This window comes from Scylla paramamosain, chromosome 39 (genome assembly GCF_035594125.1).
Source record: "Scylla paramamosain isolate STU-SP2022 chromosome 39, ASM3559412v1, whole genome shotgun sequence".
NCBI lineage: Eukaryota > Metazoa > Arthropoda > Malacostraca > Decapoda > Portunidae > Scylla > Scylla paramamosain.
The window spans coordinates 6047011-6064591 of record NC_087189.1 but is presented as its reverse complement, the minus strand read 5'-3'; the positions used below and the strand labels follow the sequence as shown (position 1 = coordinate 6064591).

Genomic DNA, 17581 nt, shown 5'->3' with positions numbered 1-17581 from the left:
ACACACACACACACACACATCCACACACACGGTGGAACCTCGGTTACTAAAAGCCACCATTTCCGAACAACTCTGTTTTCAAACAAAAATTTTAACTCGCAGTTGCTTCGGTTGCCGTACCATAATTCGGTTTTCGAACAAAGTTTCTTGATTTCCAATACCACAAGACGTAGCAAAAGCTGTCATTTATTATTAACTTATAATTTCTATAAATATTTTCATTTTTATACATTTGTAGGAGAGACACAGAGGGTAAGACAGTAATTCAATCTTTGAAATAAGTTAAATGTGATCCCGTTGGAGAACCTTGATGTATACAAACAAGGTTCGGCGCTGAGGAGTAATCCTGAGCTTCCTGTGGCTCTTTCTATGACACACAACGCCATCACTACAGTGCACTTGCATTTTCTCAGTATCTTTTCCCAGCAGCAAGATGCCTAAGTGTTATGATCACCTTCATTTTGGCGATGAGGGGGTTGCTCCTCTCTGTGTCACTCTGTAAATCTTCCTCACTTGACCAGTGCCAAAAAGAATGCCTACATGGTCTAAAGAATATCTTCTGATGAGTTCTGTGTCACGAAGTTCATTCAATACATCCTTCCTGGGTAAAAAAAAATGTCTAAGCTGGAGATTGGTGTAGAGCAGCCATCTTAGCTGTGGAAGAGTCAGTCATTACCCGCTAAGAGATGGTGGACGGGTGTCTGAGAACGGATTTAATCCGTTTTACATTGATTCGTATGGGAAAAACAGTTTTGGTTTTTTAATGTTTCAGATTTTGAACAGCATTCAGGAATGAATTAAGTTCGAAGACTGAGGTTCCACTGTGTGTGTATATATATATATATATATATATATATATATATATATATATATATATATATATATATATATATATATATATATATATATATATATATAATAACAATAATGATAATGATATTGATAATAATAATGATGTTGATAATAATAATAATAATAATAATAATAATAATAATAATAATAATAATGATAATCTATCTATCCATATACCAGGCTAGCAATCCTACACATAATGGCCCATACATAGCACTACACACTCATTCACACTCTTAGCCCTGTCACCCCATGGTGGAAAGGGACAGTCTCGTGGACCACCCTACAACACACCAGGAGCTCAGGCACAGCACAGCTGGCCACATACTTCCACAGCAAGGCCTAACAGCACACACTGGTTTACCCCTTCCGCTTCATAATGAGACTGTTTCTTACCCTGCACCTACTTCAATCCTGAGACCAAAACAAATGCTTGGTAGTACTTCCTACAGAGTGCCCTGTAGCCTCACTGGGTCCATATGCCAATGGGCCCTGCCAGATGTGCCCAAACCGCCTCACAGGGATTGATGAGACTTTAATTTTCAAGTACTCATCACTGTTGTTCTCCTTTCACCTCTATTATCCACAACTGCTCTTGCTTGCTGCACTGTCATTCCTCTCTCATTCAATGCTCTCTTCACATAGTTCATCCACTCCACATGTGGCCTTCCTCTTGTCCTTTCACTGCTCTCATCTGACCTCATCATTCTCTTAGTCAGTTTACTGTCCCATTCTCTCCACATGTCCAAACCATCTTAACTCACACTGATCAATCTGTCCAGTCAACTCTCCCAAAACACCAGTTCTTCTTACCTCCTCCTTTCTTATTCTATCCCTTTTTGTTACTCCATAAATAATCCTTTAAGATTTCATTTCCATTACATTTAATTATTTCTTCTCCACAAATACCATGTTTTATGTTTTAGCACCATACAGCACAGTTGGCACTGTGGTTCTGTAATCAGCAAACAGTAGCTGGTTCAGATCCCATACCATTTCCTCCCAATAGGTAGAACTCAGGCCTCTGCCTAAAATCCTCATTCCATTCACTTCCTTTACTACATCATCCATACAAAAGTTGAACAAACAATGTGACATTAATAATATTAATAATAAAAATTAATAACAACAACAACGACAATAATATATGTAGCTCCTACTTTTCTCATATTTGACATTACATCATAGTTCTATAGTAACTGGTACCCTTGCATTATCTGGCTATCTGGCATGGAATATGAAATAATTTCTCAACCATTAAATATCTTAATAACATGAAGATTGGAAACAGATGACTAATTTGTACTACTACTACTACTACTACTACTACTACGAGAGAGAGAGAGAGAGAGAGAGAGAGAGAGAGAGAGAGAGAGAGAGAGAGAGAGAGAGAGAGAGAGAGAGAGAGAGAGAGAGAGAGAGAGAGAGAGAGAGAGAGAGAGAGAGAGAGAGAGAGAGAGAGAGAGAGAGAGAGAGAGAGAGAGAGAGAGAGAGAGAGAGAGAGAGAGAGAGAGAGAGAGAGAGAGAGAGAGACTTAAACCAACCATCTAAAACCCTCTGAGAAAAAAGTTGGGCTGCAATGCCTTCTGCACTGTGTCTCTTGGGTAGGACAAGTGGGAGGAAGCAAGGATCACCCTGCAGGGAGAGTTGAGAGCCTTCACTGTGCGCCTCACCTCCTTTACCTCCCCCGGTGACACTCCCCCGACCACCCACACCAGCATGACAGGGGCATCGCGTGGGGAAGGCTTGCTCACGTTGACAAACAGGCTGCCGGATGAAAAATATGGGTGTTAGTGACACATTCTTCAGGTGGTGGGTAGAAGAAATCTTATCTATCCATCCTGCTCCTTATTTTTGAGGACGTGCTTGCAATGGTAACCAGGCTGTGAGATGAAAATGGCAAGGATGTTCATGATGAGAACTGTGAATGAGACCAGTTTTTAGTGCTATCTAGTTACCAGGATATTATTGCTTGAGCTGATGATGATGGTGAAAAAAAAAAAAAAAGGTGGAAAAAAAAAATTTCAAACTCAAAGAAGCCACAGCCTTACCTAAAACCTGTCTTGATGAGGTCCTTGAAGCCAGCTGACTTGTACTCCAGGTCAGTAATCTCCCCCTGTGGTGCAGCCAGGCAGTCCTGCACAAGCCGTGGCAGCAGACTGTGATAGGAGGCCGGCTCCACCCCATCGCCAGGGAAATGTACACTTCTGCAGGCAGCCACATGACAAGCCTTAGTAAACTTACATAACTAATTCTTTTAAAAGGACACTGCATTTTCTTTACACTACATAACAACATAAAATAAGAGAATCAACACAAAGCCATCAGGCCTACACATGGCAGTTCCTGTACAATGCTAAAAAACAAAAATAAAAATAAAATGAAAATAAAATAAATAAATAAAAAATAAATAAATAAATAAATGTCTTGAAACCTCCCTCTTGAAAGAGTTCAAGTCATAGGAAGAAGAAAATACAGAAGCAGGCAGGAAGTTCCAGAGTTTACCAAAGAAAGGGATGAATGATTGAGAATATTGGTTAACTCTTTCATTAGAGAGGTAGACAGAATAGGGATGAAAGAAAGATCTTGTGAAGCAAGGCTGCAGGAGGAGGGGTGGTTCACAGCTAGCAATATCAGAAGAGCAGTTAGCGAGAAAATACTCGTACAAGATAGCAAGAGCTGCAACATTGCGGTGATGAGAGAGAGGCTGAAGACAGTCAATTAGAGGAGAGGAGTTGATAGGATGAAAAGCTTTAGATTCCACTCTCTCTAAAATAGTGATGTGAGCGGAATCCTCCCATACACATGAAACAGACTTCATACATAGGCAGATAAAGCCCCTGTACAGTCAGTAGCTGGGGTGTGGGGAAGGAGCAGTGAGAAAAACTGATAAACGACACAGAATGGTTAACTTCATAAAAGCTATTTTAGCTAGAGATGAGATGTGAAGTTTCCAGTTTAAATTATAAGTAAGCTCAGTGTAGAAGGGAGGGAAACTTGAGTGTCATTGAAGGAGAGGGGATAGATATCTGGAAGGTTGAGTCGAGTTGATGAATGGAGGAATTGATGCATTGAACATTACTAAATTTGATCTACCCCAATCAAAAATTTTAGAGAGCTCAGAAGTCAGGCATTATGTGGCTTCCCTGCATGAGCTCTACTTCCTGAGGGATTGGACCTCCACAAAAAGATGTGAAAAAGTGCAGGGTGGTATCATCACTGTAGGAGTGGATAGGACAAGAAGTTTGGTTTAGAAGATCACTGATAAATAAGAAGAGAGTGGGTGACAGGACAGAACCCTGAGGAACACTACTCTTAATAGAGTTAAGAGAAGAACAGTGACTGTCTATCACAGCAGCAAGAGAACAGTCAGACAGGAAACCTAAGATGAAGTTATAGAGAGAAGGATAGAAGATGTAGGAGGGTAGTTTGGAAATCAAAGCTTTGTGCCAGACTTTATCAAAAGCTTTTGATATGTCTAAGGCAACAGCAAAAGTTTCACCAAAATCCCTAAAAGAGGGTGTGTTTTGTCCTTACATCTGCTGTGATGCAGTGCTGTGGCTGTGCAGTACTACCATCACATCTAAAACTGTGTGTGTGTGTGTGTGTGTGTGTTTGTTTACCTAGTTGTATTGTACAGGGCACATGTCAAAGCTCATTTTGTCCTGTTTCCATAACCATATTCATCCAGTTTCTCTTTAAATACGAGTATGTGTACACTGCCACAACCACATATTCCTTCAGATCATTCCAGATTTCAGTAGTTTTATATGGGAGACTGTATTTCTTGATGTCACTCAAACATCCACTCTTCTTTATTTTCTTACCATGCCCCCTCATCTGTCTCTCTCCCTCCTCCATCTGTGGTACCAAGTCATTTCTGTCTATTTTTTCTATATTGTTTACTAATTTGTATAATGTTATCAGGTCTCCTCTTTCTCCTCTTTCTTGTAGTGTTGGTAATCCCAGCTCTTCAAGTTTTCTCCAGCTCTCTTTCAATTCTGGTACCATCTTCATCACTATCCTCTGTATTCTTTCCAGTTTCCATATATTTTTTTCTATGTGGAGCCCAAACTACTGCTGCACATTCCAATTTATGTCATATCATGCTTATTATAATTTTCTCCATCATTTCTTTATCTAACTAGTCAAACGCCACCCTAATGTTTGTTAACAATCTGTATGTAGAGCCGAATAGCCCTTTTATGTGCCTTTCAGGTGATAGTGTGTCTTGAATCATTATTCCCAAACCTTTTTCTTCATTACTTTTCATTATTATTTCTCCTCCCATTTTGTACTTCCACGAAGGTCTCTTTTTACTTTTTCCTATTTTCAATATATGGCACTTTCTGGCATTAAATTCTAGTTTCCATATTTGGCTCCATGCATGTATCTTGTCAATATCCTTTTGTAACTCCTTGCAGTCATTTTCATTCTTTATAACTATTTAGATACTCTGTCATATCGCTTACATATATTTGAAACATAATAGGTGCCAACACAGATCCTTGCGATACCCTACTTGTCAATCTGCGCCAACTTGATTTAGTGTCTCTGATTACTGTTCTCATTTCTCTCCCTTATAAATAATCCTCCATCAATCTCAATGTTGCTACCTTTAATCCTCCTTCATTCTCTAGCTTCCACATAAGGCTTTTTTGGGGAACTTTATTGAATGCTTTTTTGAGATCCCATCCACCCCTTTCTTGCACTTCATCTATTACTCCTGTATAGAAGCTCAGTAGACTTGTGACACAGGATCTCCCTTTCCTAAACCCAAATTGCTTTTCTGTGATTATCTTTTTCATCTTCTAGATATTCCACCTATCTGTCTTTAATTACTATTTCACAAAACTTGCTTACAATACTTGTTAGTGACACTAGTCTATAATTTAATGGTTTTGTTTTATTTTACCCTTTGTATATTGACACTATATTAGTTCTTTTCCATTCCCTTGGTACTTTTCCTTCTCTCAACGAGCTGTTAATTATATTCCATATGGGTGCTTCCTTTTGTTCTCTGCACTCTTAATATCCATCCATTTACTAAATCTGGTTCCACAGCTTTCCTAACATCCAGCTCTTCCAGCAGTTTCTTGATTTCTTGTCTCTTTACTTATATCTCCTGTATTACCTCATTCTGTGATACCATTTTTGGTGCCATAAATTCAGTTTCCTTTGTAAACACAGACTGAAAACTCTCATTCATTAGTTCACTCATCTCCTCAGTTGTTTCATAAATTCTTCCTTCCCTTTTTAACTTGTTTATGCCATCCTTATGTTTCATTTTCTCACTTATGTATCTGTAGAAGAGTTTTGATTCTTCCTTGTATTTTCTTACTACGAGTATGTCACTCTCAAAATTTTTTTCTTCTCTTCTTATTTTATTATATTTATTCTTTGCCTTTCTGTACTCTTCTCTAGCATTTTTGTTCAGTTCTCATAATTTTCTCCCATGCCCTGTCCTTTTTCTTTTTTCTTCTACACACCTGGCATTATATCATTCATGCTTCCCAACTTTCACTTTATAACTTGGTACAAGCTGTTGCACCCCTCTCTATACTTGCTAAAAAATATCTCATATTTTTCTTGCACTACTTTACCTTTAAATAGCTCTTTCCAGTTATCTTTTTCATAAAATTTACTAAGTTCTGCAAAGTTTGCTTTAGCATAGTTCTGTCTCCCATTTCTGTATTGTCCTTTCCTGTGCAACACTTTTTCCTACTGTAGTACTATTTCTATTATCACATGATCGCTTCTTCCCAATAATACTCAGACAATGTATACTTGGTCTTCTTTCTGGGGATTTTGTAAACACTAAGTCCAACTGTGATAGTTCTTTTCCTCTGCATCTTATAGGCTCGTTCACCCACTTTCTCACTGTATTCACCATCGTGGCATGCACAAGTTCTTTGCTCCATGAGCCAACATTTTTTTTCACTTTCATCTCCTCCCAGTTAATTCCTTTAATGTTTAAGTTGCCTACTAAGAGCACTTTGTTATTTTTTCTTATCATTTCCTCTATACTGTTTTTTGTTTCTAGTTGCATGCTTTTAAATTTATTGGTCTCCCATGCATAAGTTTTTGGTGGTACATATGACACATTGATTTTCCTTTTTTCACTTCTTTTCATCTTAATCACAACACTCAAAGTTTCCAGCACTCCATCGCCACATTCCACTTCCTCAACAACAATATCCTCTTTTACAATATCATCACTCCTCCTCCTTTTCTGTCCCTCCTCCATGTGCTATATCCTTCCTTTGCAAATCCCAACTTTTATTTCCTCTTTTAGTTGGTTTCTGTTAAACATACCACATCTGGTTTATTGTTCTTTAAATAGTCTTTAAGTTCCAATAGGGTCGACAACAAACAATCTACGTTACTATCCATAATCTTTAAACTTCTGCTTGGTGATCTTGTGAGGCATCTTTGTGCCACCATTTCCTCACTTTCCTTTCCACAACTTTCCAAGTTAATCTTTTTGCTGGTTCTTGTGTTCTCTCCCCATTTTTTAAGAGAGAGAGAGAGAGAGAGAGAGAGAGAGAGAGAGAGAGAGAGAGAGAGAGAGAGAGAGAGAGAGAGAGAGAGAGAGAGAGAGAGAGAGAGAGAGAGAGAGAGAGAGAGAGAGAGAGAGAGAGAGAGAGAGAGAGAGAGAGAGAGAGAGAGAGAGAGAGAGAGAGAGAGAGAGAGAGAGAGAGAGAGAGAGAGAGAGAGAGAGAGAGAGAGAGAGAGAGAGAGAGAGAGAGAGAGAGAGAGAGAGAGAGAGAGAGAGAGAGAGAGAGAGAGAGAGAGAGAGAGAGAGAGAGAGAGAGAGAGAGAGAGAGAGAGAGAGAAATAGGCAGCTCGGACTGGTGGAGCAGTGGGGAAAGATGTGGCAGGTTAACTTCGCTCCTGAGAAGACGCAGGCGATGGTCATCTCGCGGTCCCCAAGTGCCTCACAAGCAGTCTCAGGACAGCTGTGTTTTGGAGGCAAGAGCCTGCCCCTTCAGGATTACATCAAGATCCTGGGTGTGTCCGTGGACTGCAGCCTACGCTTCGATCACCACATTGCTGTCGTCACCTGCCAGACCTCTCTCTGAGTCTCTGCCCTGTGCAGGATGGCGAACACCCTTGACCCACAGGGCATCCTCATGCTATCCAGGGCACAGATACGCCCCTGTATGGAGTACGGTGCCCTGTCCTGGATGTCGAGTGCTGCCACCCACATGCAGAGACTGGATGCTGTGCAGCGGCGAGCCCTGCGCTTGGTGGCCACTGATGAGGACCAATAGCACCCACCACCAGTAACGTCACTGGAGCACCACCGGGACGTGTTGGCATTAGTGGTGTGCCACAAAACTCAGGTGCAGGGTCCCTAACCTTGACCCCCATGAGGCTGCTGCCACACACAGTGCAGAGGTGCACTAGAGCTGCAGCCAGTAGCGACGAGCTAGTGAAGGTGCCTCGATCTCGCTCTAGCCAACACCAGCGTACCTACACAGCTAGGACTTCGCGGCTGTGGAACATGTTCACGGTGGCCACGCCCCAAGTGCAGGACATGTCCACGCACCAGGTGAAGCTGGCAGCCCACAGCTGGCGTAGCACGCATCTGTCCCCACTGGCGCTTTAAATTTTTATTATTTTATTGTATTATTGTATTAGCATTATTATCTTTATGTTAAGTATGTATAGTGTTATTCCTGTAAATAATACTATCACAGGCTTTTTAAATAATTCCATACTCAACATGGAATTTTAAGCCTTTCTGTAAATATCTGTTAAAAAAGAGAGAGAGAGAGAGAGAGAGAGAGAGAGAGAGAGAGAGAGAGAGAGAGAGAGAGAGAGAGAGAGAGAGAGAGAGAGAGAGAGAGAGAGAGAGAGAGAGAGAGAGAGAGAGAGAGAGAGAGTTACATAGAAAAACAGGCCATAAAAGACCTTGCAGTCCACATGAGGTGACCTGAACTAGGACTATTAAGGTGATAGAAGAAAAAGACAGGAAAGCAGAAGGCTCTCTCCCCACCCTCCACTCCCACTGGCATAAGCTGTACAGGAAAACAGGTCGGAAAGAAATACCTTAGAGAAGGAAAAACCTAAAGGAAACTTTAAAGGAAAGAAAGAAAATAGATGAAATGAGATGCCCCCATTTCCTTGCCTGAAGACAAGAAAGTTAATCACTAACAAACAAATGCTGTTAGCTGTGGATTGCAGGCAAAATATTTGTCAAGATGGTGTTTAAAAGTCTCTATAGTATTGCGGTCTTTCATGTCTCAAGGAAGCCCATTCCATAGATTTACTACTTGGTGGAAAAATTATTCTTTGATTCATGACAGTTGAAGGATTTCAGAGGCTCCTGAGAAAGGTTAGGGCATATGGGATAGATGGGAAAGTGTTAGGCTGGATAAGGTCATGGCTAAGTGACATGCGACAGAGAGTTGTAATGAACGGCTCTACATTCGAATGGGGTCATGTAATTAGTGGGGTGTGACAGGGACCAGTATTAGGGCCATTGTTGTTTTTAATATATATCAATGACTTGGATAGTGGAATTAGTAGTGATGTTAGTAAACTTCTGGATGACATGAAGATGGGTACATTAATTAGGTCAGAATCGGATGCCATCACCTTGCAGGTAGATTTAGATGGGATGAACGAATGGACAGACAGATGGCAAATGCAGTTTAATATCAACAAATGTAAAATACTTAGCATAGGTAGAGGAAACCCACCCAACAGGCACACAATAAACAATGAAACTCTGGTATGAAAAAGATTTAGGAGTTATAGTTAGCTCTGAAAGTTCTAAGAAAGCAATGCATAGAGGCCAGAAACAGGGCAAACAGGGTATTAGGATTAATTTTTATGCATGTTAAAAGTAGAAGGCCTGAAGTAATATAAAAGTTATATTTGGCACTGGTCAGACCTCATCTAGTCTATGCTGTTCAGTTCTTGTCCCCATGTTACAGGAAGGATATAGGTCTATTAGAATCAGTACAAAGGAGAATGACTAAAAGGATACAGGGGATGAAGAGTATTCCTTATGAGGCAAGATTGAAACTGTTAAATTTATATTCTTTAGAGAGATGTAGGTTAAGAGGGGACTTGATAGAAGTTTTTAAGTGGTGTAAGGGTTATAACAAGGGGTTATGTATGCAAAATTCTTAAGATCAGCTACCAGGACAAAACAAAAAAATAATGGTTTCAAACTTGAAAAATTTAGGTTTAAGAGAGAGAGATAGGAAGAAACTGGTTCTCAAATAGAGTGGTAGATGAATGGAACGGACTCAGCAATCAAGCTGTTAGTGCTAAGACATTAGGGAGCTTTAAGAGAAGATTAAACAGATTTATGGATAGGGATGATAGGTGGAAATAAGCAAGTATATTTCATACATGGACTGCCATGTGTAAGCCTGATGGTTTCTTGTGGCTTACCTTGTTTCTTACGTTCTTATGTTCTAACAATTCTGCAACCATTTCCTCACATATAATTTGAAGAATCTATCATGAAATATTTACTGCAGTCTGTGCCTTTGATGATTTTAGAAACCTATATCATCGCCTCTTAGTCTTCTTTGTTAATGGTAATAGATTTAATTCTTTAAGAAGCCAGCCAAAGTCAAGTTTACAGAGCAAAGTTTATGCAGTAGCACCCAAAGAAGTTGACTTTGCAATTGCTGAGTGTCATCATCTGAAGTGTTGGCTAAGCAGTTCCCTTATGCAACAAAGTGATGACTTATATGGAGGACACACTCATCCCGAATACAAGAACACAGAGAACAAATCTAGAGAACAAATCTTGAGTGTCTGTACACATCTCTGTTCAGTCAGTGCATATTATATTTGAAGAAGAAAGTTCCAATCACTGCTCTTCCCTTCATCCCTACAACCCCCAAATATTTGTCTAACACCAGCATAGGAAAACAATAACATTGAACAAAATGGTGATGATACCTAAAAAGCCAACAGTGAAGAATTCTGAAGTAGTCTGCTAAATTCAATTTAGGAAATGTCTTAATACTCCCCTGTTTCAGAAACTAAAGTTACAACAATTCCTCATTTACTTTGGTGTTTGATACAAGGATGGCTAAGTGCATGAGTGTTGACAAGCTGAGATGATCATGGTGGCTGCTTCTCACCTGTAGTTTTTGAGATGTTCCCTGACAGTGGTGAGGGCATGGAGCTGGCTGGCTATACTCTGAGCTGTCTTCAGGGCTGACACCTCATCCACCTCATCCCCAACTGCACCCACAACAAAACAACATTTAACTATATGCCAAAATAAGACTAGTTAAGTTAGTGAATAATAAGTTAATAATAATGTTAGTAATAAGTAATAATAATAATACTGTTAGTAATAAGTTAATAAGTTAGTGAAACAACAGCATTTCAATTAGTCCTATTCACTTCAAAACTTCATCAGTAAATAAACTGTAGATAGACATTCTTTTACATATGCACTTTCACAACTTTTTTTGTCACTTTTATAATAAAATATATTGATCATAAAAATATTAAATCTCCTGCATGTATCTTAGTTATTTTAATTCATATTTGAAGACTTCACTGGTGGATAAACGGGAGAGAAGACAATTATTTTAAATACACATTTTTCAACATTTTTTTCTGTCTGTGATAAAGTGCAGGTTAACCATCAACACTGGCATCATTTAATTTGGAACCTTGTTAAATTTGTCATATTTTCAAGTGGCTATATTCTCAATCTTTATAAACTAGTGCATAGCACACAGCTGCAGATGGCACTACAATCGCACCATGGTACTGCTATTATAAAAATTCACTGTGTCAAAACTGCTCCTGGATAACACAATTGTGTATGCATACTATATTGTGAAATGAGAGCAAAAAGACATCTATCAGGTATCTCATATACAAATTTTATGTATAATTAGCATCTGTATGGAGTTTGCCTACATTCAACCTGTTCCTAAAAAGGGTGACCATTCTAATCCCTCAAACTACCGTCCTATTGCTTTAATTTCCTGCCTATCTAAAGTTTTTGAATCTATCCTCAACAGGAAGATTCTTAAACATCTATCACTTCACAACCTTCTATCTGATCGCCAGTATGGGTTCCATCAAGGCCGCTCTACTGGTGATCTTCTGGCTTTCCTTACTGAGTCTTGGTCATCCTCTTTTAGAGATTTTGGTGAAACTTTTGCTGTTGCCTTGGACATATCAAAAGCTTTTGATAGAGTCTGGCACAAATCTTTGATTTCCAAACTACCCTCCTACGGTTTCTATCCTTCTCTCTGTAACTTCATCTCAAGTTTCCTTTCTGACCGTTTTATTGCTGCTGTGGTAGATGGTCACTGTTCTTCTCCTAAATCTATTAAAAGTGGTGTTCCTCAGGGTTCTGTCCTGTTACCCACTCTCTTCTTATTATTCATTAATAATCTTCTAAACCAAACTTTTTGTCCTATCCACTCCTACGCTGATGATACCACCCTGGACTTTTCCACGTCTTTTCATAGACATCCAACCCTTCAGGAGGTAAACATATCATGCAGGGAAGCCACAGAATGCTTGACTTCTGATCTTCCTAAAATTTCTGATTGGGGCAGAGCAAACTTGGTATTGTTCAATGCCTCAAAAACTCAATTCCTCCATCTATCAACTCGACACAGCCTTCCAGACAACTATCCCCTCTTCTTCAACGACACTCAACTGTCCCCCTCTTCTACACTGAACATCCTCGGTCTGTCCTTTATTTATAATCTGAACTGGAAACTTCACATCTCATCTCTAGCTAAAACAGCTTCTATGAAGTTAGGTGTTCTGAGACGTCTCCACCAGTTTTTCTCACCCCCAGCTGCTAATCTGTACAAGGGCCTTATCCGTCCATATATGGAGTATGCTTCACATGTCTGGGGGGCTCCACTCGTACTGCTCTTCTAGACAGGGTGGAATCAAAAGCTTTTCGTCACATCAACTCCTCTCCTCTAACTGACTTGTCTTCAGCCTCTCTCTCACCACCGCAATGTTGCATATCTAGCTGTCTTCTACCGCTATTTTAATTCTAACTGCTCTTCTGATCTTGCTAACTGCATGCCTCCCCTCCTTCCATGGCCTCGCTGCACAAGACTTTCTTCTTTCTCTCACCCCTATTCTGTCTACCTTTCTAATGCAAGAGTTAACCAGTATTCTCAATCATTCATCCCTTTCTCTGGTAAACTCTGGAATTCCGTGCCTGCTTCTGTATTTCCACCTTCCTATGACTTGAATTCCTTCAAGAGGGAGGTTTCAAGACACTTATTCATCAATTTTTGACCACTGCTTTGACCCTTTTATGGGACTGGCATTTCAGTGGGCATATTTTTTTATTGGATTTTTGTTGCCCTTGGCCAGTGTCCTTCCTACATAAAAAAAAAAAAAAAAGACACTACCAAATTACTATTGCTCTGTTGTCTGTGGAATATATCTGCACAGAAATGGAACGAAAAAACAAGACTAATGAGTATTCCCAAGAACAATTTCAATAGTTTTGGTTAATTGGAGAACAGACTTGGTATGAATCCAGGCAGAAATATAAAGTGCCTGAGATTCAGGTGAAGGAAGGCTCAAGTGATGTTTGTGGGCCAACTCCATATCATGTATAACACGAGAACAGGCTGAGTTAACCCATGGTTTGGAAGGTTTAGAGTGAGAGAGAGTGAGGAATGTATGCCTCCATGCCAGACACTATCACTTCTGTTATGTGCTCAGCACATAGAGATGGATCTCTGACACAGAAGCAGTAGTCATTCCAAGGAAAATCAGAATAATCCCTCCTCAGGTACCCCCAATCAGCAAAGACAAAACCCCAGAGGCACCTCTGCTTTGGGGGATCCTGAGGAGGGATTGAAGTGATAGGACAAGATATATATATGAGGCTGTGATCAGAGAAGCCCAACAGAAAAGATAGGGTGACAGAATAAGTAAAAGGATTAGAGGTAAGAAAAAGATCAAGAATATTGGGCGTATCTCCAAGACAGTCAGGAATACAAGTAGAGTGTTGCACCAATTGCTCTAGGTCATGGATGATAGAAAAGTTAAAGGCTAGTTCATCAGGAAGGTCAGTGAAGGGAGAGGAAAGCCAGAGCTGGTGCTGGAGATTTTTGCAAAAGGAAAGAGAGGATGTGCTCCACTTTGGAAGTCAAATGGTCAAAGAATTTTTTAGTTTGAGGAGTTAGGTGAGAGGTATACAGGACAGATAAATTTAGTTTGAGAGTGACTCTGCAGTAATAGCCAGATGGTAGAAAATTAAGAAGATTCAAGAGTGTAGGCATGAAAGCAAGCTGGGTCGCTGCAGAAATAGATGCAACATCTACTTTAGATTGAAAATAAGGACAGAGAAATTAGAAGGGAACAGAGAAGAGGCTACTGTCAGCTGCCTCAGAGGATAAGATGAGGTTTAGCTGAGGAAAGGTTGTGTTTCAAAGACTGAAAATTATATTCAAGGCTGTGAATGTTGCAGAAGTTAATGGATAATAAGTTGAGCAGCATGTCAAGACACGAGTTAATACTAGAGGAGCAGTCTGACCTGGGGACATTGGTGGTCCTCTCCTCAGCGAGGGACTCTGAGGCTGTGTAGTTGCCATATTAAATTTTGATTTTTAGGGAAAGATGTGCATGTGTTAGATGCATGTAGTGTTGTGTGAAAGAAATTGTCTTGAAAGTACAGGCTGTGACTGCCCCTTGTGTTGTGAGACATAAAGGGTGGCATTCAGAAAGATCACAGCTTGGTCAAAGTCAAGCTCACAGCATCCACATGGTCCAGTGCTTGTGAGACCTCCCTGGGAGTAATTAACATTTTGGCTTCTACCTCCTCTTCTGATATGGGATCATAAGGAATAAATAATGACTAACCACTGACCCAATTCAAGGAGGAGGTCTGAGAGTTCCTCCTTATCCTCCACAATGGCATGGGACAGGAGGTTAATCAGGGCATATTCCTCCCGCTGAGAGAACACGCCATAGCCTCCAAGAGATGCCACATACACCATCAGGCTCAGCAGGTCATCCAGTGTGACTCCGTGACTCTTCCGTGTCCTCAGCAGCTGGAAGACCTGGCGCAGGGAGATGAGAGATGAGAAGGAAATGATTAAATACATGGCTGAGAGAGAGAGAGCGAGAGAGAGAGAGAGAGAGAGAGAGAGAGAGAGAGAGAGAGAGAGAGAGAGAGAGAGAGAGAGAGAGAGAGAGAGAGAGAGAGAGAGAGAGAGAGAGAGAAAGACAGAAAGACAGAAAGACAGAGAGAGGGAGAGAGAGGGAGAGAGAGAGAGAGAGAGAGAGAGAGAGAGAGAGAGAGAGAGAGAGAGAGAGAGAGAGAGAGAGAGAGAGAGAGAGAGAGAGAGAGAGAGAGAGAGAGAGAGAGAGAGAGAGAGAGAGAGAGAGAGAGAGAGAGAGAGAGAGAGAGAGAGAGAGAGAGAGAGAGAGAGAGAGATAACAAGACAAATATTCGTAAACATAATTTTTGTGTTTCCTATGCATTAAGCCTCATGAAATCCCATTTTTCCCATTAGAAACTCTTAAATACCATAAGCACACTGCTTCTGCTTTGAGAGACTTGAGGTAAGCAAACATGTCAGGCTTGTAATGACTTCCTTTTATGTGGATGAACAGCTCATGAGTCCCTCTTGAAAAGTTCTGCTCTTGGATCATAAGAGCCAATAAAGCACTAAAGCAGTAGAGCAAGCTCCCTGTTCCTACAACACCAATCCAGTATCTTTACACTGCAAGGATTTGAAGGTTGCTGAGCATTAGTAGCTGTTTATCAAGAGAATGAGAACATCATTGGTATATGGATGATCAATGTTTAAGTGTGTAATGCTTTATGCCTTCATCTACTTGTGGTCAATAAAATATAAGATAACTTGTGGTGGAAGAGGAAAGGAAAAGCAGGGGATGTGAATACCTGTTGAAAGGAGACACAAGTGTAATGCTTTAAGCTTTTGTCTACCTGTGGCCAATTAAATCTAGCTTTCATCTACTTGTGGTCAATAAAATCTAGGAAAATTTGTAGAGGAAAAGGAAAGGAGAGGCAGGGGAGGTATCTGATGACATAAGACGGAAGTGATGGTGACAGAAGACGAAAGGATGCAGTAATTTCCAAGATATCTAGGAAAGGAAAGGCTGTGGACATGGATACCTGATGAAAGGAGACGGAAGTGATGGTGACAGGAAAAGATGCAATAATTCCTCCAAGGGCACTGTTACCTGTGAGAAAGGCGACGCTACCTGGGTGAAGGGTGACGTCTCCTCTGGATCACCCAGGGCCTGCAGGAGCCTCTTCTCCAGGCTGAGCAGCTGGTCCTGGTGTGTGTGGCGAGGATCCATCAGCGCCTCCACTGCCCCAAGGCCTTGCTGTGGGTACAGAGCTTTTTTTTTTTTTTTTTTTGAAGAGAGGCACTGACCAAGAGCAACAAAATGAGTGAGAAAAATGCCTAATGAAGAGCCGGTCCCAACAGAAATGTCATATGTCATCAAAACCGAAGGATATGTATCTTGAAATGTCCCTCTTGAAAGAGTTCAAGTTATAGGAAGGGTGAAATACATGAGCAGGCAGGGAGTTTCAGAGTTTGCCAGAAAAAAGGATGAATGACTGGGAATACTGGTTAACTCATCAGAGAGGTGGACAGAACAAGGGTGAAAGAAAGTAGAAAGTCTTGTGCAGAGAGGCTGCAGGAGGAGGTATGCAGTTAGCAAGATCAGAAGAGCAGTTAGCATGAAAATATCAGTAGGAAATAGCAAGAGATGCAACACAGCAGTAAAAAGACAGAGGGTGAAGACAGTTAGAGGAGAGAAGTTGATAAGATTAAATGCTTTTGATTCCAAGCTGTCTAGAAGAGCTTGAAATGAACTTACTGTGAACTGAGGTTATAAGATGCTGACCTGGATTATAATAGAGTGCTTAGTGTGGGGAAAATTTGAAATGAATCAGATATGGAGCCAAAGCAATAAGGTTATATGATGGTGGTTCAGGTTATAACAGAGTGTATACAAGGGGAACTGAATGGGATCTGCAGCCAGAACAAATGAGGAGCTGAGAAGTAAAAGGTCTTAACCAGCAATGGGTCACTTTTGAGAAAAATACTGTTAAAGCAGGGGAACAGTTTCAGCCATACTTTGTAACCAAAATACTACCTAAAATTATACTAATGGAAAGTTTTGGAACAGAGATTATTATCATTATTTTTTTTTATAGATAGGAGAGAGAGAGAGAGAGAGAGAGAGAGAGAGAGAGAGAGAGAGAGAGAGAGAGAGAGAGAGAGAGAGAGAGAGAGAGAGAGAGAGAGAGAGAGAGAGAGAGAGAGAGAGAGAGAGAGAGAGAGAGAGAGAGAGAGAGAGAGAGAGAGAGAGAGAGAGAGAGAGAGAGAGTGGGGGGGCACTGAGATGCTGGTCCTCAAACAAGGACCAAAGCAGTAGCCAAAAATTAAAGGATAAGTGTCTTGAAACCTCCCACTTGAACAAGTTCAAGTCACAGGAAGATGGAAATACAGGAGCAAGCAAGGAGCTCCAGAGTTTACTGAATGTTTATTTATTATTTATTTTTTTGTTTTCATGATTTTTTCAATTCATATATGCATTTTAAAAAATAGCCTAAAATGTTAAAATATAAAAAAATTCCCAGATTCATACAAAAACTCTATGTATTATCTATATATGAACATTAAGAAATTGTGAAAGTTTCATGCCTTTATACACAACAGTAAATTTTTGGTGAATTTTTATAATACTTTTTTTTTACAAT

General features: G+C 40.3%; 1 protein-coding gene across 1 annotated transcript in view; it reads right to left on the bottom strand.

Moving 5' to 3' along the window:
* Positions 1 to 561: 561 nt before the first annotated feature.
* Positions 562 to 17581, bottom strand: part of LOC135091998 (sec1 family domain-containing protein 2-like) — a 34362-nt gene continuing 17342 nt past the window's right edge. Inside the window, exons 10-14 of the mRNA XM_063990110.1 lie at positions 16048 to 16194; positions 14705 to 14897; positions 10968 to 11070; positions 2904 to 3059; positions 562 to 2619 (exon numbers count right to left, since the gene is read on the bottom strand). Coding sequence (XP_063846180.1) covers positions 2400 to 2619; positions 2904 to 3059; positions 10968 to 11070; positions 14705 to 14897; positions 16048 to 16194 — 819 coding nt within the window. The 3' untranslated portion in view covers positions 562 to 2399. The remainder of the gene's footprint in view (positions 2620 to 2903; positions 3060 to 10967; positions 11071 to 14704; positions 14898 to 16047; positions 16195 to 17581) is intronic.